This window comes from Aspergillus udagawae (genome assembly GCF_001078395.1).
Source record: "Aspergillus udagawae IFM 46973 DNA, scaffold_5, whole genome shotgun sequence".
In the NCBI taxonomy this organism is placed as follows: domain Eukaryota; kingdom Fungi; phylum Ascomycota; class Eurotiomycetes; order Eurotiales; family Aspergillaceae; genus Aspergillus; species Aspergillus udagawae.
The window spans coordinates 212,196-237,561 of record NW_025091268.1 but is presented as its reverse complement, the minus strand read 5'-3'; the positions used below and the strand labels follow the sequence as shown (position 1 = coordinate 237,561).

The window sequence follows — 25,366 nt, the reverse complement described above, 5'->3', positions numbered from 1 at the left end:
AAAAAGAAAGTTTCATCTCTGAAACTATATCAGGGATGATGCGCCATTGTCTTGCCATAACACTGCGAGGGGTCTCCTTTTCAGTTCGTCCTTTTTGCCCAACCTCATATATTACCCGCCCAACCTCGTTTCATCTCAATGACCGGTTGCCCAAGCTCCATTGTACATTTTGTCGTTAATCATTAGCAGATATTCAATGCAGCGAATCCTCTGTATGATATGCAGACCATGAAACTTCCAATACAACAGTTCCAATGGATATGCAACTCTACATTTTACTTAAAGGTGGTCTTCAAGTCTTTGGCACTGATGATGTGTAGATCTACGCGCTTGATGAAATGCCGAGCACCATCTGTTAGGACGTTCTCGAAACTTCCTGTCATTGAGCATAGGCTGAACTTGGGGTCTGAATACTCAGGGATGCATCGACCAAAAAACCTCTACTACTTGTGAAGAAGTGCCATTGCAGCGGATCGTGTCATAGTCCTCTACCCAGAACAATGCACTGTCAAGGGCGCTGGGAACTGCGATCTTATCCGGAACGGTTCCAGCATGCCTTTCCCATTCCGCAAGGTACCACCGACTGATAGAGACTGAAAGCTTGGAGAAAACCAATCCGGAAGAAGAGCTTACTCGGCTGAAATCATGCCGACAACCCGACGACCCCACCACAGGGCAATGCAATCCCGGCTTTGTGGACATTGTAGCCTCTCTGGGCATATTGATGGTATTCACCATATCGGGGGACTATGTCCTTTGTTACTATGGATGGTCTTAGTGTCTCTCCGCTTGTTAGCCAAAGCCAGTACTATAGGACACCGCCACCGGCTGGAATGAGCGAAGAGGGGTACATGTAACAAATGCAGTGTGACCCCGCAACCGGGCGACTTGGCTAGAAGCATAATAAACAGCCATATAGACATACACTTCTGCATAACCTACCGTTAAGTATGGTTCTAATAATCCGCCAACCATGAAGTCCTCATGCTTGGACGTTAGCGGCATGACTGCGACTGAGACGGCTTCTGAGATTCCTCCAACCAGGTTAGATGATCGTAGATGTAGGCCTATATATGGTCGTTCTAGCCTGCTGATGAACAGATTTTGGTTTAGATTTTGAATTGACGGATCACGCAGCGAAAATGAAGTTGGCTTTGACTCTGCTTGTGCTCGCCCTAGCACCCACTGCCACAGTCAGTGGGCCACTCCAGCCGCGCTCCCGAGAACTATTGAAGAAGTTTACTTCTCTCGTGGTCTTCGGCGATAGCTACACCGATAACGGTATCCGATCATACAAGCCGCCAGTTGCAGCTGAGGTACAGCCCCGAAGCTCTATTGAATCGGAGGTGCTTACGATCTCGAACAGTCAGCCAAGACAAGCACCGGAGGTCGTGTATGGCCCAGTTACATACGCCAATACACTGGCGCAAACGTCTACGACTACGCCAGGTCAGGTGCGGTTTGCGATGCTGTCATCGCAAACACTGTTCGAAACGGCGTGAAGCAAAATCAGATTCCTAGCTATCTTGCGGACAATGGCTATGTGAGCAATACAACCGGAGAGCCCGCCTTGGTCAACCCGCCAGATGAAACCGTCTACGCCATCTGGATAGGCACCAACGACATCGGCTACGGAGGCTTTCTCACCGAAGTACAGCCTGCGGGAATGCCTCTGACGTATTTGACCGACTGTCTATATGCACAACTTGATCGGCTATACGCGATAGGCGCGCGAGTGTTTGTGCTTATGAACATGGCGCCTTTAGATTTGAGTCCCTTGTATGCTCTTCCGCAAAATGGCGGCTCCGTTAACGCGCAGTATTGGACCGATAAAGCTGCTTACGACTCCAATATCACTCGGCCTAGCGAGAAGATGCGCCAGTATGTGACCATGGTCAATGCTGTGTATGACTATCAAACACCGTATGATGTCGTTGTCGCGGATCGATATCCGCATAGCAGATTTGCTGTTTATGATGTTCATGCCTTGGTAGGATTCGTCGATTTGCCAGTACCTCTAGGCTGTGGCACCTTGTGGCTGATCCATTCTCAGATGACTGATATTTGGGCGAACCCCTCGCAGTATTTGAATGGCACTGCACCGTACAACGTCACAAGTTCTGTCTACCGCTGTGGGAGCCCCTGTGCATCTAATGCTGTCCGAGATAGCTACCTGTGGTATGATGATCTTCATCCATCGGAGCAGACTGACCGCATTATTGCGCGTGAGTTTGTCAACATCGTCAAGGGCAAAAGTAAGTGGGCAAAATACTGGAGAAGTTAGACTTGCCATTGGATCGTTTCGGGCTTCTCTTTGATATTGATTGGATCTTTTTCAGTCTGGGCCGCCTACTATAGTTGAATGTCCCTGCATCCAGTTAATATAAATTTCTATCGCATTTCGCATGCCGATGCCCAATTTCGTCGCACGTCTCGTAGTAAGGTTCATAGTCTGTATCATGCATAGGGCAACGCTTTCTTGCCTCATCCCTCAGCGATTCAAGTCAAGTTCAGCAATATTCCCGCATATGAGACCACGACCTACCCGACGTTGAATTAACCTATAAGCACACCTTGTGAAATCTTAGGGTACCTCTCTGCCATCATCCTCACAAGCAGAGTCGTCCTGTGAATTTAAGATAGGGCCGATTGCAGGCGGCGAGTAATAGATTGTGTTTTTAACAGCGTTCCTGAATTCAAAGAGGCCCAAGTCCTTTGCCTAGTATTCTGTTGTTTCTGTTTAGTGAGAGGTCAATTCATGCAACAGCATAAGTTAGGAAGCCAAAGGACCTACAATAACCTGGCATCCTCTGACTGGCCCGAGTAAGCCACCTCATGCAAGGGGTCGACGCAGTCTGCAAGGTGGTCACGCGCCATGATCGGATCGGTACCTTATCAATGAGACCAGGAAGGTATATGAATATCCTGCAGACATGGAATTCTGACTAATAACAGTGATGAGTTTGAAAATTGCAACTCAAGCAGGGCGCATCGTACGGTTGGCTTATTGACTCAAAAGCTAGGCCGGTGTCTACTTCTTTGCTGACTCTGGACCCTGAATGTCACTGACCACTATATAGATGAGTTTCTCATTGAAAAAAGGTCTCTGCTCTCTAGTAGCAGCATGGACATTGATCCACGTCATCCTTAGCAGACCGACACCCTCATCATCGCTTCCTTGGCTGCGATATGACTTCTCCAAGGTCACTAGCCTTAGGGACAATGCTACAGCGTCTATATATCCTCCAATCGTACCGCCCATAGTACCCCTCATCCTGCCTCTGGAAGACGTTTTCAGAGCATCGTATAACGACATCGAATACCTGAAAGTATACTTCAGTCATACACAAAACCCACACATCCAACAGCGTTTCGAGGCTGAAATACTACACCCGATCGAAGACTTCCAGGTTTCTGTAACGAAAGAATACACCTTGTTATTCAAAGACGCATTTCCACATCGGATCAGCGAGGCTGCTGGACTTGCAGAGCCGCAGCGCGCACAGGCCCGCGAAGGGGTGGTCCGGCTCCTTCAGAATATTGACACGCTGAACTGGAATATCACCGCGTGGGCCTACCAGAATGCTATGATCGACCTACGGCAGGTGGACGCCCGCGAGAACATATTGACGCAAGGCGAGGCGATCTGGGCTCATCGGTTCAGGAGCATCAAGGAGGATATCGATGCCGTGCTAGGACAGTTCTCATACCATGGCCATCCACTTCGATATGTGGGCAGTCTGAGTCACGGGATTCGAGGACGCCATAAGGGCAATTCCGCCATCAATCTGGACGATTTCGATGTTGACCTCTTCGTGGCACATGCTGAGGAGTGGCACAGGCACCTGCCCGTGATACGAGAACAATTCCCTGAGAATTTCAGCAATGGGAAAATATACCCGTTGGGAACCCATATGCACGAGATACAGAACCTCAGCCACGCGGTAGGCCACGCGGTAGGCCACGCATTGGCTGCGAATCTTATGGGCAAGGTCAAGCAGTCATGGAGATTTATTGGGAATACGGAAATTGTGCTTCGCGAAATAGGCCCGTATTAGTCAGCACGTGACTCCCAGTGAACTAATAACGCCATACCGAAAATGGCAAACTTAGCCACAAAAGGGAATATTCAGGTCTCCGCCTGTCTTAATTTTCCCCAACATTCCCTTCCTGTTCCCACGAAGACGGGGGATATTGGTAGTGCGCCAAACAACCTGGAACTAGTATTCATAGACATTTCAGATTCAGCAGAGTCAGCCTCTATCAAAGAATTCAGAGAGGAAAACGACAGCATTGGACATGCCGAGGAGCTGCAGGGTTCTCGGCTATGTAAATGAAATTTACATGAAGGCAGACCTATTGGGCGGGTAATATACAAATAGTGCTCAGTCAATTGCTAAGGAGAAGACGACCTACGCAACGAATGGATATTCATCTGCCGCATTCTACGAGACAGAATGAGTATCTTTGTCGGTCCAGGCGCAAGGCCTGCAGAAACTGCAACCTCTCATTTCGAGGAAGAAACGACCCTCTCTCCTGGGACAATCTCCAGCTCAGATGAGTACGCAGCAAACCCGCGATTCCTGCAGCTTCAGGAAGAACTGCGCGATGTACTCTTCACAGCAGTGGCTAGTCATGCTCCCACGAGGCATCAATCACCGAGACCGTCGGATCCGATCGAGGACTCCGCGTCGGGGCTTTTGAGGAATAGTCTGGATTTCGCACAGGTCTCGATCCCAAAGGTCAGGCTGATCCACTACCTGAAGAATTGGATCATCGAGTGCGCTCCTCACCTGGACAAGTTCGATGAACAAAGTCATTTTGGTGTGCATATCCCCGTTCTTGCTCAAAGCTCCCCTGCTTTGTTCTATGCTATCTTGGCCTTTTCAGCCCGGCAGACCGAGCGCAAGGCTTGCCTGGACAAGTCGTATGATAGTCTGGAGCTCTACCAACAGTCGATTCGGCTGCTGAGCCCATATCTCCAAGCAAAAGATCCAAATGTGCTAGTAACTGTCTGTATCTTGGGGTGTCTGGAGTTGATGTCCGTCAGCCCTAGAGACTGGAGACGTCATGTCGAGGGCTGCGCGGCTCTCTTCGACGCCTATAACGTCAATGGTTTCTCCGGTGGTCATCTTCAGGCCGTCTTTTGGTGCTATGCGCGAATGGAACTGTGTGGAGCAATTATCTCGGAGGGAACAGAAGGCACCATCCTTCCACTTCACAAATGGGTCCCCCCGCAGGCCGCCGACTCGGAAGAAGAGCGAGATATCATGGTCAAGAATCTGTTTTGCGAGGACGGCTGTTCGAATCCTGACAGGCATGCGAACTGGGCAGTGTATCTCTGCGCGAAGGCGTGCAATCTGGCATGCCGGCGATCCCGGTTCCTGGAATTGGGCGAGTTGGATCAGAACGACACGAGACCGTTTTCCGAACAATGGAGACAGCTCTGGGAGGAACTGCAATTCTGGAATGATCATCGATGTCCTGCCATGCTCCCGATTCGGACTACGACGACTGGCGGCGATCAGATATTCCCTGAGATCCTATTTGCGCACTGGGCAGCAATCTCAGGCAACCAGCTCTATCACACGGCCTGCATCATGATGCTGCAGATGAAACCGGCAAACACCCCGCTCATTTCTCCAAGCCCGCACTCTTCCCCCGTTTGGCATGCTCGGAGGGTTTGTGGAATCTCGTTGACGAACCCTCACAGTGGCAACCTCATCAACGCCATCCAGCCACTCTATATCGCTGGAAAGTTGTTGAGCCATCGAAGCGAGCATCTCGAGGTGGCTAGACTATTCAAGAAGATCGAAACCAGCACTGGCTGGGGTGCCTTGTGGAGACTGAGGGATCTTGAGCGAGCATGGGGATACGAGTCAGGTGAAATTCTCTCTGCCATATGAGTCTGTCCTTCTATGTAATATGATGCCGTGGATGAGCGTTTAGTAATGACAGTTATTTTCAATGATGAGAAAATTAATTGCTCTATCCTCGGCCAAGGTATAAAAGGTCGAGAGCATGTATATAATTTCACCTATCCAGTGCATTATTTCAGCCTGATTTATTCCCTCTTCTGAGCATCATGTCATTCCATTCAAAAGAGGTGCCTCGCTACGAGTACTGCTTATGCATGACTCAACTTCCCCAGATTCTAGATGGCTCCAAGACAAAAAAATAATACCTAATTCATTGGGACGGGAAGAACCGCGTCATTAACCCGATGTTGAAATTGACGTAGAAAAACTGCACTGTGCCTCTAATTCCGAAGTTAGTGACGGATGGTGTGGGGTCAATAAATTTTCGAAGTCACAAGGTGACTCTTGGAGCAAGGATGCGTGGAGCCATCTGCCAAGCTTTTGCATCGCAGGTAGGCTCTGGTATCCGTTTACGGATAGGGCTTATTTTCGGTGGCCTCCGATGCGCCGAAATAGGAAATCGTAGCCTACGGCTCGCAACCTAAAGCACCACGTTGTGCGGGATCCCCACATTTCCCTCACCCCGACTGGGCCAAAGCAAGAGATTTCTCTGGGGAATTCCTGGAGTGAGCTGATCTTCATGTGGCCAGATTTTTGCCTGTTCCTAGTGTTTATTCTGGAGAAACTGGAAAATTTCCCCAAAGTCCATTATCGCTCGGAGAAGTGAAAATGGTTATAAAAATCATGTTCCCCCTCTCGTCAATCCTTTCGTCCCTTGTCTGAGGCGACTCATTTGCACACAATAATCACCCTGAGATCTTTGGGTTTATTGACCAGACGCCAATATGAGTGGTCGTTCATCTTCTGACCTGGAGGCACCTGTCTCCCAGCCAGTGGGCTATGCGGAACATCGGGCCCAAATGGAGAAGAAATCGATGTGGCAGTCGCTACGGGAGAACCCCAAGGTTCTGTTCATCGCCTTCTTTGCCTCGTAAGTGCCTCGAGCTGCGATATTGTGAAATTTGCTTTGACTAACGATGGATAGGTTTGGTGGTTTCGAGTATGGTTACCAACAAGGAGTGCTGGGGCAATCCTTAGTGATGACTCGGTTTACGGAAAACTTCCCATCGGTCGTTCATTCCTCTGCGGCTACCGGATGGCTCACCTCCGTTCTTCAGCTGGGTGGTATCGTGGGATCTCTCTCTGCCGGCGTCTTTGGAGAGATCTTCTCGAGAAAGTACACCATGTTCGCGGCGTGCTGCTGGGTCATCCTAGGAAGTTATCTCTACGTTGGTGCTTCGGCAGGAATGGCCTCTCTCCTGTATGCTGGGCGATTCTTTACCGGTCTGGGAGTTGGTCTTTTCAGCGGTGTCGGCCCCTTGTACAATGCCGAACTGGCCGCTCCGGAAATGCGAGGTCTCCTGGTCTCCTTCTATCAATTTGCAACCATCCTGGGTATCATGATTTCCTTCTGGGTGGGCTACGGCAGCAATTACATTGGCGGCACTGGTGAAACACAATCCGATCTGGCATGGCGTCTGCCCTCCATCATTCAAGGGATCCCTGCTTTTGCACTTGCTTGCGGCATCTGGTTTATGCCCTTCTCGCCTCGGTGGCTGGTCAAAGTTGGACGAGACCAGGAGGCTCAGTCCACGCTCGCCTGGATGAGGAAATTGCCGGTCGAGCATGACCTTGTCCAGATGGAATATCTTGAAATCAAAGCAGAGGCATTGTTTGAGAAGAGAGCCTTCCCCAACACGGCTGAAAAGGGCATTCTGAAGAACCAGTGGGCGCAGTATGCCAACTGCTTCTCCACCATGGACAACTTCAAGCGTGTTTGCACCGCCTGGCTGGTGATGTTCTTCCAACAGTGGAGTGGAATTGATGCCAGTACGTTTACTTAGCTCTTGCTACCTGTCCTAGGCTGACATTTTGCACAGTTATCTATTATGCTTCCAACGTCTTTGTCAGTCTCGGACTGACTGGCGGAACAATCGCTCTCCTGGCCACTGGTGTCACTGGAGTTGTGTTCATTGTAAGCACCGTACCAGCTATGGTAAGTCATCTATTCTTCCTGCCCCTTGCTCGACGCCTAGCTAATACTCCATAGCTGATCATTGACCGGGTTGGTCGGAAACCCATGTTGCTGGTCGGTTCGGTGGTCATGTTCTTGAGTATGGTGATTGTTGGCGTTATTGTTGCCAAGTTCCAACACGATTGGCCGTCTCATGTCGCAGCCGGATGGACTGCAGTTGGTAAGAGTTCCTCCATAGTCACCCCTGATCCTTGCAACACTGGCTTACCCGATTACAGCACTGATCTGGGTCTACATCGCTGGTTTTGGCGCTACCTGGGGTCCAGTCTCATGGACGCTGGTCTCTGAAATCTTCCCTCTCTCGATCCGAGCAAAGGGAGCCTCCATCGGAGCCTCGAGCAACTGGTTGAACAACTTTGCCATTGCATTTTTCGTACCGCCCATGCTCAAATCGTGGCAATGGGGCACGTATATCTTCTTCGCCGTCTTCCTTCTGGTCGGCATCTTTTGGGTCCAGTTCTACCTCCCTGAGACCAAGAACGCGTCATTGGAGGAAATGGACCGGGTGTTCAAGAGTCATACCGGTGAGCGCGACGCCCAGCTCCTTCGTGAAGCACAACGCGATGTCGGCTTGACGGCACTGCTGGCCAGGGCAGAGGGAGGCAACGGTATGTCGAAAGGGCCAATTTCGGAAGAGAAGTTTGTGGAGAATGTCTAGATGATGTTCTTCATTATATGACGGATGAGATTAACGCATGTGTCTGTAATTATTTTTCCTTGTCACGTTGAATATGTATTCAGATATATATATATATCCGGGGATGGTGTTCCATCAGCTTAGTTTAATCACCAGATTTACCAAACTTTTCTCAAGGTCTCTTGTAGACATTATATTACTTCATGTGTAGTCTATATCGAGACAATCACCTTACTTTATTTCATAATTTAGAATACCTAGCCTATCACCATATTAAGACCGTAACCCATTCGGCATCAGCAGAGTGAACTTGGAGGGATGACGGCCGGATGAACAATTGATTTGGTCCGAGTCGTTGTCAGAGTCATTCATCTCTGAATATTAATGCCAGCGACTTCACTTTCTTTCCTTACAAGTCAACAGATAGCGAGGCATCAATCCGTATGCATTAGACAAATCTGTAAGCAAGAAAACCCTGAAAAGCAAGAAAAAGTGAACCAAAAGTATTACGTAAAAGAGGTACATAATTCAGGATTGTGGGGTTAGTCTGATTGGTCCATACCCAGCAGTCCTTTATATGTCAGTAAAATTCCGGCCGGGGTTTCTCCACATCCCCCGATATGGAGGAAACCGAACGAAAACCGGTTGACGGTCAAGCCGCTTTTCATCGGTCAGCCGAGGAGTCCAAGTCTGGCTAATTCTGGGGTGCAGAGGCTCAAAGACCCCTTTTTGACACTGTCACAGCACCATTCTCGGGTTGTCCTGGGGAACAACCGAGTACCACGATGCCGACGAAGAGAACTACCCCAGCAGGCAAACAACGTGTGCGCACTGGCTGCTGGACGTGTCGCCGACGCAGAAGAAAATGTAAGAATTACTGACACTTTATTAAGAGGTGTTGAAATCTGACTGTATCTCCCACTCAGGCGATGAGGCCAAGCCTCGCTGTGACAATTGCACTGCAAAAGGCTTCATCTGTAAATATCCCAGCAAAGTCACCTTTGTCTCGGTTGCAAATGTATCCGATCTACAATCCGATGGGACAGGATCAACGTATAGCACTATCAGAGTAGGATGATAATTGCCAAAGGAGTGCGCATCGAGTCCGCTGACTGACAGTCGATAGTTTGTGGATGAGACCCCCGCAACGCCTTCATTGCACGAGAGTGGGACGGTAGAGCACGAGCAAACTCCAGCAGAATGCCATGCAGAGCCTCTAGAACTACTTCCAACCCCCAATCACGCTAGGGCGCGCCTTTCTTCGAGCAGTGCTATTCCAGTCCAGCAGGCTCGGCGCGAGCTTTCTTTTACCGCTCTGTCGGATTCCGGCAATGATCCTGAGACAGGGTTACTGCGACATTACTGCTATGCGCTAGCCCCTTGGATTGATGTCGGCGATCCCAGCCGTGCTTTCGGCCTCGAGTTCCTGATCCTTGGCAGGCGGGTCCGACCACTTCTTGCTGCTATCCTTGCACTTGCTGCGGGCCAAAGGTCGCTTGTGGTGCCGAGACACGCAGCCGACGACCTCGCCATGAGCCTCAAGTTTCGCGACGAAGCTGAGAGCGGCCTTCCTTTGCAAACTACTACTATCCAGAGAGTAGGAAATGTATTTTTCATGCTGCATGACTTCTTTTCTTCCCGTCCATCCCAGTGGAAGACTTTGGTGACTGGTCATATCAATGCGCCAGGAGGCCTCGGATGCCTGGCAGCCTCTGACGGAGGGCTCAATGAACCGTCTTTCTGGGTGACACTCAGAATCGGTGAGTTGGATAAAACTTCCTGGGCTCATTGTCAGAAGCTAACACTGGCCAGATCTTGCTGCATCTATTATAAGCTCTGAGCCCCCACATATGCTGATGCCCCCGCCAGTGTCCACTTCACAGTCAGCTCCTATCAAACAGGTCTATCAGCATATTCTCTTGCTTCTCGCGCATACCTTGACCTTCATTTTCGGGGGCCCAACCACATATCTTGAGGGCCTGGGCCAAGTAGATACAGTCCCCGCTTTGAATCCTGTATCGCAATGGAGTTATCTATGGACGGAATGCCGGAGATGGTATCAGAATCGTCCCCTGCAAGTGCAGCCCGTCTTGGATGTTCGAGCTGCGCACGCAGATGAGATTGACCCACAGAATGCATCTTCCTTCCCAATCTTGGTCTACACCACACCCCTCGCACTAGTCGCCAATGCTGTCTACCATGTCGCGTCTTTTCTCCTTCTGACTCGCAAACCGCGCTTTGTGAAGACGCTGACCGGCCCGAAATGCCTGTCCTCCTCTATCTGGCATGCTCAGTCCATTGCCGGTATTGCAACTAGCAACGATACGGTCGAGCAGTGGGACCCGATCCTCATCGCGGCGCTGCTTCTCATAGCCAAAGATATGACCCACCATTTACAGCAGTCGGCGGTGTTGAACCGGCTACGACGAATTACGGAGTTGACAGGGATCAACTTGGACTACGAGATCGAATCTCTTCAATCCCAGTGGCGCATGTCACGATACGAAGAACCAATTGCTTGATGCCAGAGCACATCGGGACTTTATGATTTCATCTAGTGGTTGTTCAACCTATCGACTTCCAAGGCCTTTGGAATGCTCTGCATCGATCCAGGCCTCTGCACGCATAAGGCCGCGGCACAATTTGCCCGTCGAACAGCCTGCTCAATGGCGTTATCGAAATCTTCAAGCGGGGCCGATGTCGCGATGAATTCGGCAAATGCCGCGGCAAAATATCCAACAAAGGTGTCGCCAGCGGCCGTCGTGTCAACCACGCTCTGTACCCGAATCCCATCGACTAGGCCCTTTCTGCCGGTGCAGGTCGAGAAGAAAACACCCTTCGCCCCAAGGGTAATTAGGACGATCTTGACGTTCGCGAGCTCATGGAACCGCCTCGCCAGGTCTTCCGGCTTCAACTCGCCTGTTGCCTGGGTGTCGATCGCTGAATCTGCTGAGATGGATGCCTGCATTTGCGCCGCTTCGGTCTCGTTCATGACGAGAACGGATGTGTTGGCGAGCGCGTCAACTGGGACGCCATCTTCGAAGACCGGGGCAGGATTGAACAGGACATGTGTTGGATTTCCTGGCTGGTTGAAATGCTTCATCAAGTCCAGAGTCGTGTGTCTGGGAATCTCGCCTTGTAAAACAACCAAAGCCGGAGATTGAGGATAGGATTGGATCGTAGCGAGGATCTTCTGAGCATCATCCATCCCCGCATGATTGGCCCCTGGCACCACCAAGATCCTGTTTTCGCCGTGCGCTGATTCTTCAACGATGATTGTTGCCGACCCGGTGCGGCTGTCTGTTTTCTCTTCAATATACTTTGTATCTACACCGGAACCCTCTAGCGTCGGTCGGATCAGTGTTGCGTAGTAGACGTCGTCGGCGCCCACAGCGCCAATCATGCTCACAGTGACTTTTGCGGCGTCATTGGAGGTGAGAGAGGCTCGACCACATGCGACAGCCTGGTTTGCACCCTTTCCGCCCGCAGTCACGGAGAGTGAGTTTGCTGTTAAGGTCTCCCCTGGCCCGGGACACCGGGATGTTGATACTGCGAAGTCGATATTCAGCGAACCGACGACGCAGATGTGGGTCGTGTTGGAAGACATGCTGCAAATTTGAAATGTGGTGTTTAGAATACTAAGAAATTAATACTGAATCAGAATATGGATGACTTGCAACTTGGATATTTATGTTTGTCCTCACTTAGCCCGCCTATGCCAAGGTGGAGCCGTCCAAATGCGGGAACCGTAGGCTATGCACCTAGAATCGGCCCACTGCATGCAAGTAAATAATTTTCCAAACCATCTCTTGCATATGAAATATTAATCCCCCTGCACTGATTTGATTGGTTTCACCAAAGAAGAGCGCATAAAATGTCGCGCTCGCGCAGTTATATAAGTCTGGGGGAATTTAGGCTACGGCAACAAAATCAAATGTCTCAAAGTTGTCATAACCCTCTCCTCCGTATAACTATCATATATCACTGATTAAACAGTAGAAGCCACATATGATACTGTTTAAATAATAGGAATCAATAAATCAGTTAACAGGAAGAGCTAGCTGTCATAAGCAGTGGTAATACTATGTTCATGGATAAAGTCTCCTATGTGATATGCGCGAAGCAGTAAACAAGGCTGCTGCAAACTGAAAAGAACTAGAGAGTACATATGCTTGGCTACCTTAGAACCATTAATAACCTTCTTAAGGTATGTTTGCCAAGGAGAATAACATACTGGCGAAGAATTAAGGTAGCCAAGTATGGTTTTAAGTTATCCGCATTAAGAGTCGTGCATCCCATGGATAATTTAGACACATGAAAGAGTCTCTAGCCTAACTGACCCTTCCACCTAATTTCAGGGTCCTAGCGGTGCGACCCTGCCACCTCAACGTAAGGAGCCATCTCAACGGAAGGATGTAAGGATATACAGTTTGCTAACTAATATAACGACAAGAGAGAGCTGAGAGGCTATAAAATTAACCAAAATCTTTATACTTATAAGATTATGAGTATATTCGTTTTTGGTTATATTTTATTGAAATAGAATTAGAAGGGTTATGCCAGAGTCAACACCCGCGCCAGTACCATCCTCAACTTTCACCACCAGCCTTTAACCACTTGAGCACAGTATTATTTAGAAGTGGTTCCAGGTCGGGAAAAGAGACCCTCTACCTTAGCCTTGTGAGTGTAATAAGATACCGCATCATCCTCCCTGACCGTTCTTCTTACTTTGTGTGTTCATCGTGACTGTGACTCTTGATGAATTTTTTGGCCCTCTATTTGCCGTGTTGGTAGCATAGACAATATATAGATACCCCTTCAAGTGATTGGATAGAGCTATGATAGTAAAAGGCGCCACAGAAGTTGAGAGAAAAAATTTTCTGCAGTCCCGTTTTAGGCATCTATGTTTTGCGAGGTACAGGATGAGAGGGATTTTTGGGAGCCAATGGAGCTTCAAACTTTGATCAACCCGCTCGCTCTATCAAGCATCTGCTAGCCCTGAATGATAGAGAAGGCAATGGATTGAATCTGAAATGAGATTGTTGCTCTCACGTCACAAGTTCAGAAGTACTAACACGAAGACAATAGTAGTACCTAGAAGAGCCATGCTAAATGGTACTGATACTGCTCCTAATGGTCCGTCAATTGGACGACTTCCTTCGCCTGCCGCGAATGCCGCGAATCGTAAGAAAGCAGTATGTGTCATATCTGTTGTTATAGATAGCAGGGAACAGATCATAGCAGCCTAGCAGGCGCGTGAGGGAATTAAATGCATCAATCCAAGCTTTTTCTTGGACGACCCAGACCGACTAACAACAGATCTGACGGACGTGAATGGCTGAATAAACGGGGCTGGACCGATTAAGGTCATCTAAAAGTCGTCTATAGGTCTCCAGTTCCCGAAGCCAAGAGAATGTATACATGATATAAGATTTTTTGTTTTCCCTTCCACTTCCGTCCGCTCCCCTACTTGTTGATCAACTCGAATTTCTTCTCATCAATTACTGTTGCTTCTACTTCATCGTACAACCAATTCGGATTCTTCCGCTAAATCACACATCGATGAAGAACCTTGACCTGACTATCTTTTGCCTCTGTGTCACTGCAGTGGAATGCCATAAGCGCAGACCCGACGTTGTCTGCCCAGAGCTCCTAGAAGAACGTCGCCCGCCATAGGACAAGCAGTATCGACGGCCAATGCTTCGAAGAGTATCAGTATAGACTCAGAAGATGACATAGGTTGCCTTCTGTGTACGTCTTCATTGTCGAGAATGCTCTTAGGGACGCGCATGCTGACATGTAACAGCTTAGCACAGCATCTTCAGATTTTGTACACTCGTTAATCCAAATTCGGCATCTTCGTATACAACCAAAAACCGGGAGAAGATAAAACTCAAAAGAAAAAAGAAAAAGAAAAAAGAAAGGTGAAAATAAGTACCAACCATACACAAAATGAATCGCTTCATGAATTTCCTGGCCAAGCCAGGAGCAAAGGGCGAGATCCAAGGCGTGGCTCCAACTCAATTCATCGAGAAAGACGGCCTTGCGATTGACGAGCCTAACGCCACTGGCTACGTACCGAAAAGCAAACCCCGAATGCTAGATCGGTGGCTAGATTTCGTCGTTCGGATGTCTGGCTCAGAGCCAGTCTTCTTCTTCATCCTCGCGGGTCTCCTCGCCTGGGCTTTGCTTGGCATAAAGTACGGGACCAGCGACCTCTGGCAAGTTCTGATCTCCGACATTCAGGCAATCGTCAGCTATGTGTTTGACTCCTTCCTTGTCAGACAGCAGCTCAACGCATACGACGAGGAAATGACTGTGGCCGCCGAGCTGCAGTCGCGCATCCTCAGCCACCGCAGGATGCTGGAGAGACTGGACCTAGAAACAGACAGGAAGGATCCAGAGAAGCAAGCCCGTCTGACAATGATCGTGGCTCAGTACCGGAACGCTCCCGAATTCAGCGCAGAGCTCCCTACCGAAGGGCGTTTTGGGCGGACCGTCACTTGGTTCTCTCATGTACTGGGTCATCTCGGCACAGTCACTCTATACTGGGTTGGCGTCTTCGTCTGGATTGGCCTCGGACACCTGGACGGATACAGCAACGAGTGGCAGCTGTACATGAACTCGGCGTCTTCGGCGTTGATGGTGTTTGTCTTCGCATTCCTGGCTAACATCCGCGAGCGACACTCCGCCTACACCCTTAGTTGTCTGAATGCAATCTTTAAGGTTGACGCAACGCTTGAATATCGCCTCCGGCTCCTCACTGGTGATAACATTGAAAACGACGTGGTTATCCTCCCAGCGCCCAAGGTTAGCGGAGTTCAACGTGCCATCTTCTACTATGCGGATTTCGTCGGGACTCTGGTCGGCATTACCATCCTCCTCGTCATGATGATCGTCTGGGTGGCGATAGGGCCTCTGCTACACTTCAACGCCAACTGGTGGCTGATCATTGGCACTTATGCTGGTCTCATTGGTATGAATGATGGCTTTGTCCTCCGAAACATGCAAGCTCGCCTCCGAGGTTTTGCCGATCTGGAGTTTGGAAAGGTCGAGGCGGAAGAGAACAAACTGTTTGCGAGTATCCGTCAACCCATGCCGGTCAAGGAGGTCACTGGACAGAAAAGTCTGACGCACCGCGTCTCCGATGCGATGAATCGGGTTTGCGCACATGAGATCACTGTTGTGGCCGGCTTCCTCGTCATTGTGTGTCTTATTGCAGGAGCAAGTGCGATGAAATGGACGATGACGGGCCAGTTGCTGTGCAATGTCCCACCGAGTTTGATCGAGTCATTCTTCATGATCATCTTGATCACAGGTCACAACTCGGCTGACGATAGCAAGCGAGTGGAGCTGCGGAATCTCTATGAGAGGCGTCTGAATCTTTTGGCTTTTGTCAATGGTGTGCAGACTCTTCGAGATGAGATGAACGAGCCGGAGAAGGACTAGTCATTATGGTTTCGCTCCACTGAGACCATGCATTCGTCGTTCAAGGATTGTGGATTGGGAACAGTCGTTTATTTTGCTCTTACTCCTTGTCTTTATTGTTTTAGTTTCCAGTGTTGTCGTTGAGTTGTCTGTGGTGTGGTGATCGGAGCTAGTGGCAAAAGTTCATGTTTTTCGTCTTAATCTCGCACTGCGTTAAAGTGTTGCTGACTTAGTTACTGATACAAACTCATTAGAAAATCTCAAGTTTGAGCATATGTGCATGTATCAGAAGATCATGGACAATAAATTGCCAATAAAATTCTGCCCTGCCAGTCTCTTATCACCTTTCTACAAGTTGAGTGCAAGCTGTAATAGAGAACCTGGCGTACCTATTACCCTTGCTTTTGTGACACATACCTATCAACTATGAGTATCCATCCCACAAGGCCAAAGAATACCAGTAATCCTTAAAATGGGAGGGGGAAGAAAATTCACAATTAAACTGCCCAACTTAACCACTATAGTCATGACTGATTTTCTGTATGAGAGATGAGATTATGCCACTTGGAGAAAACATTATGTGGATCATACTTCCTCTTCAGAGCCTGCAATCTGGGAAGATTGTCCCTGAAGAGATAAGATGCTCCAATCTCTTGGCCTAAAATGAGTTGTCAGCATGTAATCAAGTTAGAACAACATCACAAGTGGGCCCACCTGCAAAATTAGCATTGGCTTGCACCGCAGGCTCATTTTTGCCAGCAAAACAAGCAGATTTCTTGATCCTTGAGAGTAGGGCTCGCATGTATGTATGCATTGCCGCGTCATGCTCCGGGTCATACCAGCATAGAAGCAACGCGACATTGTAGTATCGTCCTCGATCAGCGCAGGCTGTGGCGTCGATAGGGACACTGATCGTCTTCCCATACGGTATGAGCTGGAACATTAGCACGCTGTTCTTTGATCGCGGATACTGTTCCATAATCGCGTCGAAATGTTCCCATAAATCACAGATCAGATGCCGGTCAAGTGGCATGGATACTTTAGTCCCAGTGAAACACTTCCGACCCTCTGGGACTGGATCGACATTTGCAATTCGGTTGAGTTCTGTGTAGGACATCATGGACGTCTTGTTTTTTGAAGGGCCCAGCGAGATTAACGGCGCGAAGAACTCCTCTGCCTTCTCTTGACTGCCGTTATAGAATGGCAGAACCAAGATGGCTGTACGATCAGCCGCCGATGGTGCCGCAAGCCCAAAGAAAAGGCCACTGTCTTGATCCTGCTGCTCATCGAAGCGATTGGCGAATTCAAGGATTCCTGGTAATCGGTCCACAGTGAAAATGAGCGTTCCACCATACACTGACCCGTCAAGGTCATAAGCCCGGAAAACCAGCTCTGTCACAATCCCAAAGGCTTGTCCTGCCCCACGCACTGCCCAGAATAAGTCCTGGTGGCTCTCGTCAGACGCCTCTGCAATTGTACCGTCTGCTAAAACCATTCTGACACTGAGTAGATTGTCGCTGATCAGACCGTAGCGCCCAGTTAGCCACCCAAAGCCGCCTCCCAGCGTCGTCCCTGCGACTCCTGTGTGGCTTGCAGTGGATCCAACAACTGCCAGGCCATACGCAGCGGCGGACTCGTTAACATCGTCCCAGATAGCGCCCCCCTGGACACACACAGTTCTGGAGGCAGGATCAGTCAAGACACGGCGCATTTTAGTCAGGCTTATGACCAGTCCACCGTGGGTAGCAGACGAGCCAGTGGTGGAATGTCCACCAGCCTCCGTGACGAAGTTGATATGTTGCTTTCGCGCAAATTTGACTACTTCAGATACTTCTGATGTAGAGGTAACTTCGACTATAGCGCCCTGTTTGGCAATCAGCCCCCGTCGTATGTATAATGAGAACGTGGAGAAAACACACTGCATCTCGCTCACAAGTATCACTCCATCTCTTGATCTTTTCCGCATAGTCGTCAGATCCGTAACAAATCACATTTGCCCTGGTCCCTTCCAACCACCGTCTTAGTTCTAGCACATGAGAATATGACATGAACGGCATGATGTATCTTGTCCAAAGGCACAAGGGCTGGGGATGTAGCTACGAAGTGCAATTGTAGAATAGAGAATAAAGAAAGACCTGTCACATGGAGATACCCTGTTTTAAACCAGGAGCAGGGAAGGATTTCTAGCCTTGCTATTGGACATGATTGATCGACTTCGTCATGATCGTTTCTACCGAAAAGTATCACTCGGTCGGACCACAAAAAGAGCGGAGCTCGACCTCTAGTACCTTGGATAAAGAAAGGTAAGATCTTACTTCTTGAATATGATTAGCCATGCTCACAAGACGTAATCCTAACGGGACTAAGTTACATCCAATCTCTCCAGCCATATTCACAGAAGGTCTAGAGACACCTTTGGAGCATCTTTGTTTTTCAAATTATAGTTACAATTGCAGACATGCCCATGAAATGGATAGTTTCCTCGATGCTCACACGACAAAGTCCAGGCATATGTCAGAGACATCTACTAATGCGCTCTGGCACAACGGGCAGCTATTATGATCCCTCAAAAACCATCTTTCGAGACAGAGATCATGGAAAACATGACGACACTGCAGAGCATGAATCGGATGATGTTCAAGAACGGGATCTAAACAGATGGAGCTGTTACTCGGATTAGCAAGATATCCCCGCACTTTGGGATCCTTGACTTTTAAGGGTCAAACTTCTTACCATGCGATGCTGTTGTACTGGAGACAAGGAGCGTCGGCAGGTTGCGTTGAAAGCAGCCAGGAACCAAAGGGCTCTGTAGGAGCCGCCTCTTCAAGCTCATTTAGTTTGTCTGCTATGACTTGTCGAACTGATTGATCATAGATATGAGGGTCTTGATGCTCATCCTGCGCGGTGCAATACGATGTGTATAGCATCCTATCATTCATGGTCAGTGTGCCTTGTTGGAGGTAAGGACAGTCATGCTAGTCAAGAGACTGTTTACCAGAGTGAAAGGATCAAATAAAAACTGCCACATGCACAAATAGCGAAGTACAAAGTTGTCCGACCCCTTGTGTCAATCTCGAGGTCACTATCAGAAGTCAAGTAAGGTGTAGTAGGCGTTTGCCTCTGCAAACTGCCGTACATGTCCATAGTGATCTGGCCTGTCTTGATCCCATATCTCCTTTGATGTATTATCAGCACCTCTCGACATGTCCAGGCAATCAAAATCAGGTGAGTGGCATGATTTATACCGTGCTGAGGCTAGCTTGATGTGATTGGGGAACCAAGGACCGGGTTTCCATAAGAAAGCTTTATTGTTGGTTACTCCCATGAGAACCATGGGAGATAGCTATAACTATGTTCTTGGCAAATCATCTACAGTCATATCTGCCATGATTTTGTCATTAAGCTTGATACCTTCCAAATACACTTTATTATGACTCTGCAAGGTGAAGCACCATCCTTATCAACTCCAAAGCTTAATATCATGCCACCGCAGACAGAACATGGGCGGGTGGCAAAAGGTCAAAGGAACACTCTTCCCAGTCAGACAGGGCGCCCTTTTAGGTTTGACTATCGTATGATTAGTTGCCACCCTGAATCTGGTATTGATATGTTGAGTCATGGTGTAAATGACAAGACGTATTGTATATTCGCCAGACTGGAAATAGATTTCTTGAGATGTTTAATTATTATGAAATTTAGATCGTTCTTCACAAATATAGTTTAAAGGTAAAGAGAATCTTTAAATGACCTCATATGTTTCATCACAGGGCGTCAATTGCAGTTAGATTTGTCTAAGAGTTGAACAGGAATATGATGTGTCTTATCAGTCAATATGGCCGATATCTGACAACTATCAGGTGGAAAGGATAAGCTTGACTGATCTGCCAATGTGCGAGTGACACTAGCATCTGTATAGAATTCTGGGGTTGAAGTAGCCAGGACATTCTCTGCAGTGCGACTCCATCATCGTGGTTTGTCCATTATTGATGATATTACTTGGGTCAGCTTCAGGCACATGGAAGTTTGTATGACTGAGACCATATGGGTAGTATTTACATGCTTGAAAGCTTCAGGAGTCACCTGCCTTATGACAGTCAGCACAGTCATAGTGGGCCGCCTTGACTTTTAACTGCGTATGGTGACATGAATGTATGGTTTCGTGCCATGAGTAATGACAGGAATAGTAAGCTACGTGACTTCACAGTCTATACATAGGGCACCATCCTAATTGGTGTACTTATCTACTTATGGTGGATAGAGAAGCCCCTTTCCAGTAAAGCTAATGATACTAGACTATAATACTAAGGCTGTTTAGTCCTTCAACCTTGCAAATGGAGACTGAAGCATGTCAAATATAAGAAATTAAGCTAAAGGTCTCTAGAGATAAGCGATTCATAATGGGTCGTTTGTGCACATATAATGTCTAGCAGTAGTGTGTGCAGAAGGAGTGTATGTCTCTCCTCTACAAATTATAGTTGTGCTGAGCTTCTTCATGCGGCCCAGCCTCCAGCAATTACCATCTGGGCAGCTTAGTGTACGCTAAGTAAGGTGGGCTAAATAAGACTTCTTACTGCAGTTAAGATAAGAGTACTACCTAATACAGATGGGAATTAGCCGGTAGCTGCCGGTACATTCGTCTAGTCAAAGGATGAGAACATAGAAGGTCGATATTATATCAGATAGAATACAGATGGTGCCTCTAATTGCGTCTATATAAGTCATACATCATACACCAACAGTGATCGTCCCGTGGAATTCCTCGTGAGCTGATTCTTGAACTTCGGCTTTTGTGACATCCTCCTCAGCGAGTTTCCGTGCTGCTCTCTCCGCAAGCACGTCACTGTGAAGTTGATAGGCGCGCTCCATGTCCCAATAGAACGGGCTGGGTGTGGAGAACAAGGCGTCAATCGATTCCAGGGACCGATTGCACGTTTCCGGATATAACAAGTAGACAATTGGAATCCAGAGAATATTAAGCCCAGCAAGGAGGAAGTAGCTTCGACTCTTCAGACTTCCAAACATGATGGGATTGACTAATGTAGTCATGCCGACTCCAATAGCCCAACCGGTGATGCCGAACCCGTTCCCTTGCGCTCTGAGATCCGATGGGAAAATCTCCGTGGGCACAAGGAAGGCCACCGTTCCCCATGTCGCAGCATAGCCCAGGTTGAAGAGGAAGAGCATTGCCACCGCAGCTGGTGCAAACTGCGCAGCTTTGCTTGGGGTTTGAAGCGAGCCTTCATACACGCCACCGGCCTGCAACAATAATTATATTAGCTCCTGATCTCAAATTCTGAGACAACGACTGAGACTTACCACAAGCTCGACAATAAACAGAACCGTGGACCCTAGCATCAGACACTTTCTCCTACCAAACCGATCCACAATCTGCGCACTTATGAGTGTACCGACAATGCCGATTGTGTTCAGTCCTCCTGCGAGACCATTTTGCGTAACCTCGCTATAACCGGCCTGGCTGAGAAGAACGGGGGAATACGCCGTAACAGCCTGTGATCATTGTAAGCGTTTACCCTAACACCTTGCGAACGCCTTAAGACTTACTGTAATACCCGTCCACGATGCCATGATCTGAAGCCAGACACAAAGCCAGGCCCGTCGGCCTAGATTCGAGCCGGGTCTGCCACCCTTGCCAACCAGGATTTTGACGAACTCGATAGGAGAACTGGGCTTGTTGTCTTGAGCGGACGCAACAATTTCCATGTACTCATGGTCAATGTCCGCAGGGGTGGCTTTATGGGCGCGGACCCTGGTCAGCAGGTCCCGAGCTTCCTCGTTACGGCCGACCGAGGCGAGATAACGGGGGCTATCCGGTAGCATTTTGATGAACAAGACCAGTATCAGAGCGGGTACACATTGAAAGGCGAGCAGAAACCGCCACCGGATATCGGAGTAACCGTGATTGATAAAGGAGAGTCCGAACGACATCCAGTATGCGATGGAAATTCCCAAATCTAGAAGATGTCAGTCAATATTCCCACGAAAGGGTATCCTGCATATGAAACTAACAGTTTGCAATGAACACATATCCCAAGAAGCCTCCGCGGTGCTCTGCTGAAGATGTCTCCGCCACCAGAACGGGCGTGATACCGGTCAGAGCTAGTAGAGATGAAGTTAGCAAAGGTCATTACAACTGTCTGGATGATGCACTATGCGGTACATACCTCCAGTACCGACACCTGTTATGACTCTGGCGACCAGCATGAAATCGGAGCTCTGGGTTGCAGCTTGCAGAGCACCTCCAACCAACGCGAATATAGAGCCGATGAGTAGACCGTTGATACGACCAATACGGTCGGCCAGCCACCCCCCGGCAAAGCAGCCAAAGATACATCCGAGATAGTAGATACTGACAATACCTCCCTGATGGGTAGTATCAGTCACCTTGCCATTTGGCTCGCCAATGCCGACTTCAGTAACGTAAGTGGGAGCGCTGTTGACGCCTCCCATAACCCCTTGGTCATAGCCCTCGAAGAAGATGCAAATAAGGGAGAAAATTTGAATAGCTGCATTGAGCTGCGACGGCGAAAGCCGTTTCCAAAGGGTAGTATACCCCATGATGAATTGACCTTGCAAAATATATCAACCCCGGAGTTTATACACCAGCCGTTGGAGCTTGCACTTTGCAGTAGAAACGAGAGTAATGCGGAGGGAAAATCCGGGGGGAAGAGGATTGATTTAAATAATGGTCTGAGCCCTATTCCTGCACTCCATCCCCAGTCCCAATCAAACCGATCCATAAAACAAGATTGAGGCGTTCCGGAGCAGTTTCGATCGACATCGTGTCAAAGTGTACTTCGTCTGTCCGCACAATGGCGAAAACTCGGGGAGAAGCCACAATGCGGAGAGCGTCCCCAGGATTTCGGCCGTTTAAGCGTTTAGCCTTTTACCCTTTAAGCATTTAAGAGCTCACCCGTTTAACAATTTACACGTCCAACCAATGACAATCCAGGAAGGCTTGAAGTTCAGGCCAATGATGTCCGTGGCTTGGTTTGTAGTACTCAAATGAGGGCAAATAAGATGGAGGCTGGCCCAGATTACAACGGCGAGCTGACCTGTAGTCACAAGCTGACCTGCCTTATCTATTTAATCCCTCGCTCCGTCCTCTGCCAAGGGAACGTCAGGTTTAATCGCTATCGGTGCATCTTCTCAGCTACGAACGATGACTGTCAGCGACGCTTCCAACGGTACTTCCAACCGCCAGGCCCTGGACTTGACCGTCCTGGGCTTGAACAGCGGCACATCAATGGTGAGTAGGAACGAAATTATCGCAAAAATAGAGGACTCACAGACTTGCAGGATGGAATTGATTGCGCCCTTTGCCATTTCCGCCAGGAGACTCCGGAGTCTCCCATGCATTTCGAGCTTCTCAAGGTACGTCTGACAGTATCCTCAACCACGACAGTCAGTGCGACAACTAACGCACATGGCCTTGTTAGTATGGCGAGATCCCCCTCGAGCAGACCATCAAGAAGCGGGTTATGAACATGATCCTTCACAATAAGACCTCCCCGTCGGAGCTATCGGAAGTAAACGTCATTCTGGGAGAAACATTTGCAGCTGCCGTCAAGCAGTTTTGCCAGGACCACGAGGTTGACATCTCGACGATCGATGTGATCGGATCTCACGGTCAGACCATCTGGTTGCTCTCCATGCCGGAGCCAGGCGAAGTACGCAGCGCGCTCACCATGGCCGAAGGCACTTTCTTGGCTTCTCGCACCGGAATCACCACCGTCACGGACTTTAGAGTCAGCGACCAGGCTGCTGGTCGCCAGGGCGCGCCGCTGATCGCCTTCTTCGATGCCTTGCTACTACACCACCCGACCAAGCTGCGCGCCTGTCAGAACATTGGCGGGATCGCCAACGTATGTTTCATCCCGCCTGACTCGCACGGTGGAATCGATGCCTGCTACGATTTCGACACCGGCCCGGGCAATGTTTTCATCGATGCGGTGGTCCGCCACTACACCAACGGCGAGCAGGAGTATGACAGGGACGGTGAGATGGGCGCCCGCGGCACTGTCGACCAGGAACTCGTCGACGAATTCCTCCAGAACCACCCCTACTTCCGTCTCGACCCGCCCAAGACCACTGGCCGTGAAGTCTTCCGTGACACCATTGCATTCGAGCTCATCCGCAAAGCGGAAAGCAATGGACTCAGCCCAGACGACGTGGTCGCCACCGTCACCCGCATCACAGCCCAGGCCATCGTGGACCACTACCGTCGCTATGCGCCCAAGGACCTCCAGATCGATGAGATCTTCATGTGCGGCGGCGGAGCCTACAATCCCAACATCACCAAGTATATCCAGAAGCACTATCCAAAGACGCGCATCGTGATGCTGGACGCTGCCGGCATCCCCGGCGGCGCCAAGGAGGCCATCACTTTCGCCTGGCAGGCCATGGAGGCGATTGTTGGCCGTTCTATCCCCGTCCCTACCCGTGTCGAGACCCGGCAGGAATATGTTCTGGGCAAGGTATCACCGGGCAAGAACTATCGGAAGGTGATGCGACAGGGTATGTTGTTCGGGGAAGGGCGCGACCATCTCTCACCGGTGAGTGAGATGGTCAATTATGTCAAGGGCGAGGTGTTCGACAATAAATGGTGATACGGGCTCATAGGTATGAATATAAATGTATTATAGAATGAACACAATGATTTATGATAAGTTTGCTGTTAGTAAATAATGAGGAGTTTGGCTTGACCTGTTGAGCTACATGACCACGGTACAATGAGAAAATAAGATTAAAACCGTCTCCTTGGCTGTAGTAGAGCAAGATTACATAGTAGTATTTCAGATCTTCTATGACTGTTTGACACTGTTCCAAGCATGGTATATATATATTTGTCGGCCAATGCGATGGAGGACCTATAAAGTTACAGCTAAATACCTCAAGTAGATCAAGAACAAATATAACTTTCTAATATTAAGTAAAGAAGAAACTATGTCCATACAGGTTCACAGCCAAAGTACGGATTGTCAAAATATCAGTCCTTAACCTGTACCCGTAGTTAGGACCTACAGCTCAGCATGGGCTGCAGAAGTGTCAGTGTGGGGTACTCTGGGGAAATGATTATACGTACATACATCCATAAGAATGCCAAGTATTCGCCTAACCTAAGGTAGTTGTTCCCGTATTCCGAGTTTTTACCGTGTCCTGCCGAGCTACGTATCCCTCCCTTGCCACTTAATAGCAATAGCAGGGAAAGTGCGGAATACCTCGTTAGCTTTCTATGTAATTGGTCAGCCACCGCCACTGCAACCGACA

General features: G+C 49.0%; 10 protein-coding genes across 10 annotated transcripts; 7 read left to right on the top strand and 3 right to left on the bottom strand.

Moving 5' to 3' along the window:
- Positions 1–1,142: 1,142 nt before the first annotated feature.
- Positions 1,143–2,362, top strand: Aud_006896 (SGNH/GDSL hydrolase family protein; the record flags this gene model as incomplete). The annotated part of the gene is made up of 4 exons (XM_043291793.1): positions 1,143–1,316; positions 1,367–1,990; positions 2,054–2,255; positions 2,340–2,362. The coding sequence occupies 4 exons, from the start codon at positions 1,143–1,145 to the stop codon at positions 2,360–2,362; spliced, it is 1,023 nt and encodes a 340-aa protein (XP_043147728.1).
- Positions 2,363–3,080: 718 nt separating this feature from the next.
- Aud_006895 (uncharacterized protein) lies at positions 3,081–4,058 on the top strand (the record flags this gene model as incomplete). The annotated part of the gene is made up of 1 exon (XM_043291792.1): positions 3,081–4,058. The coding sequence occupies one exon, from the start codon at positions 3,081–3,083 to the stop codon at positions 4,056–4,058; it is 978 nt and encodes a 325-aa protein (XP_043147727.1).
- A 399-nt stretch (positions 4,059–4,457) lies between these two features.
- Positions 4,458–5,906, top strand: Aud_006894 (putative C6 transcription factor; the record flags this gene model as incomplete). The annotated part of the gene is made up of 1 exon (XM_043291791.1): positions 4,458–5,906. One exon carries the CDS (start codon positions 4,458–4,460, stop codon positions 5,904–5,906), a length of 1,449 nt encoding a protein of 482 aa, XP_043147726.1.
- An 857-nt stretch (positions 5,907–6,763) lies between these two features.
- Aud_006893 (sugar porter family MFS transporter) lies at positions 6,764–8,671 on the top strand (the record flags this gene model as incomplete). Its single annotated transcript, XM_043291790.1, has 5 exons — positions 6,764–6,909; positions 6,964–7,808; positions 7,859–7,974; positions 8,029–8,173; positions 8,232–8,671. 5 exons carry the CDS (start codon positions 6,764–6,766, stop codon positions 8,669–8,671), a joined length of 1,692 nt encoding a protein of 563 aa, XP_043147725.1.
- Positions 8,672–9,227: 556 nt separating this feature from the next.
- Positions 9,228–11,172, top strand: Aud_006892 (uncharacterized protein; the record flags this gene model as incomplete). Its single annotated transcript, XM_043291789.1, has 4 exons — positions 9,228–9,233; positions 9,395–9,517; positions 9,777–10,410; positions 10,463–11,172. 4 exons carry the CDS (start codon positions 9,228–9,230, stop codon positions 11,170–11,172), a joined length of 1,473 nt encoding a protein of 490 aa, XP_043147724.1.
- A 32-nt stretch (positions 11,173–11,204) lies between these two features.
- On the bottom strand, positions 11,205–12,257 carry Aud_006891 (ribokinase; the record flags this gene model as incomplete). Its single annotated transcript, XM_043291788.1, has 1 exon — positions 11,205–12,257. One exon carries the CDS (start codon positions 12,255–12,257, stop codon positions 11,205–11,207), a length of 1,053 nt encoding a protein of 350 aa, XP_043147723.1.
- Positions 12,258–14,602: 2,345 nt separating this feature from the next.
- Aud_006890 (low-affinity Fe(2+) transport protein) lies at positions 14,603–16,099 on the top strand (the record flags this gene model as incomplete). The annotated part of the gene is made up of 1 exon (XM_043291787.1): positions 14,603–16,099. One exon carries the CDS (start codon positions 14,603–14,605, stop codon positions 16,097–16,099), a length of 1,497 nt encoding a protein of 498 aa, XP_043147722.1.
- A 503-nt stretch (positions 16,100–16,602) lies between these two features.
- Positions 16,603–18,135, bottom strand: Aud_006889 (FAD-binding oxidoreductase; the record flags this gene model as incomplete). Its single annotated transcript, XM_043291786.1, has 3 exons — positions 16,603–16,736; positions 16,793–17,942; positions 17,998–18,135. The coding sequence occupies 3 exons, from the start codon at positions 18,133–18,135 to the stop codon at positions 16,603–16,605; spliced, it is 1,422 nt and encodes a 473-aa protein (XP_043147721.1).
- Positions 18,136–20,803: 2,668 nt separating this feature from the next.
- Aud_006888 (putative MFS sugar transporter) lies at positions 20,804–22,654 on the bottom strand (the record flags this gene model as incomplete). The annotated part of the gene is made up of 5 exons (XM_043291785.1): positions 20,804–21,334; positions 21,395–21,586; positions 21,641–22,050; positions 22,106–22,195; positions 22,261–22,654. The coding sequence occupies 5 exons, from the start codon at positions 22,652–22,654 to the stop codon at positions 20,804–20,806; spliced, it is 1,617 nt and encodes a 538-aa protein (XP_043147720.1).
- Positions 22,655–23,258: 604 nt separating this feature from the next.
- On the top strand, positions 23,259–24,705 carry Aud_006887 (UPF0075 domain protein; the record flags this gene model as incomplete). Its single annotated transcript, XM_043291784.1, has 3 exons — positions 23,259–23,345; positions 23,396–23,470; positions 23,536–24,705. The coding sequence occupies 3 exons, from the start codon at positions 23,259–23,261 to the stop codon at positions 24,703–24,705; spliced, it is 1,332 nt and encodes a 443-aa protein (XP_043147719.1).
- Between the last annotated feature and the right edge of the window lie 661 nt (positions 24,706–25,366).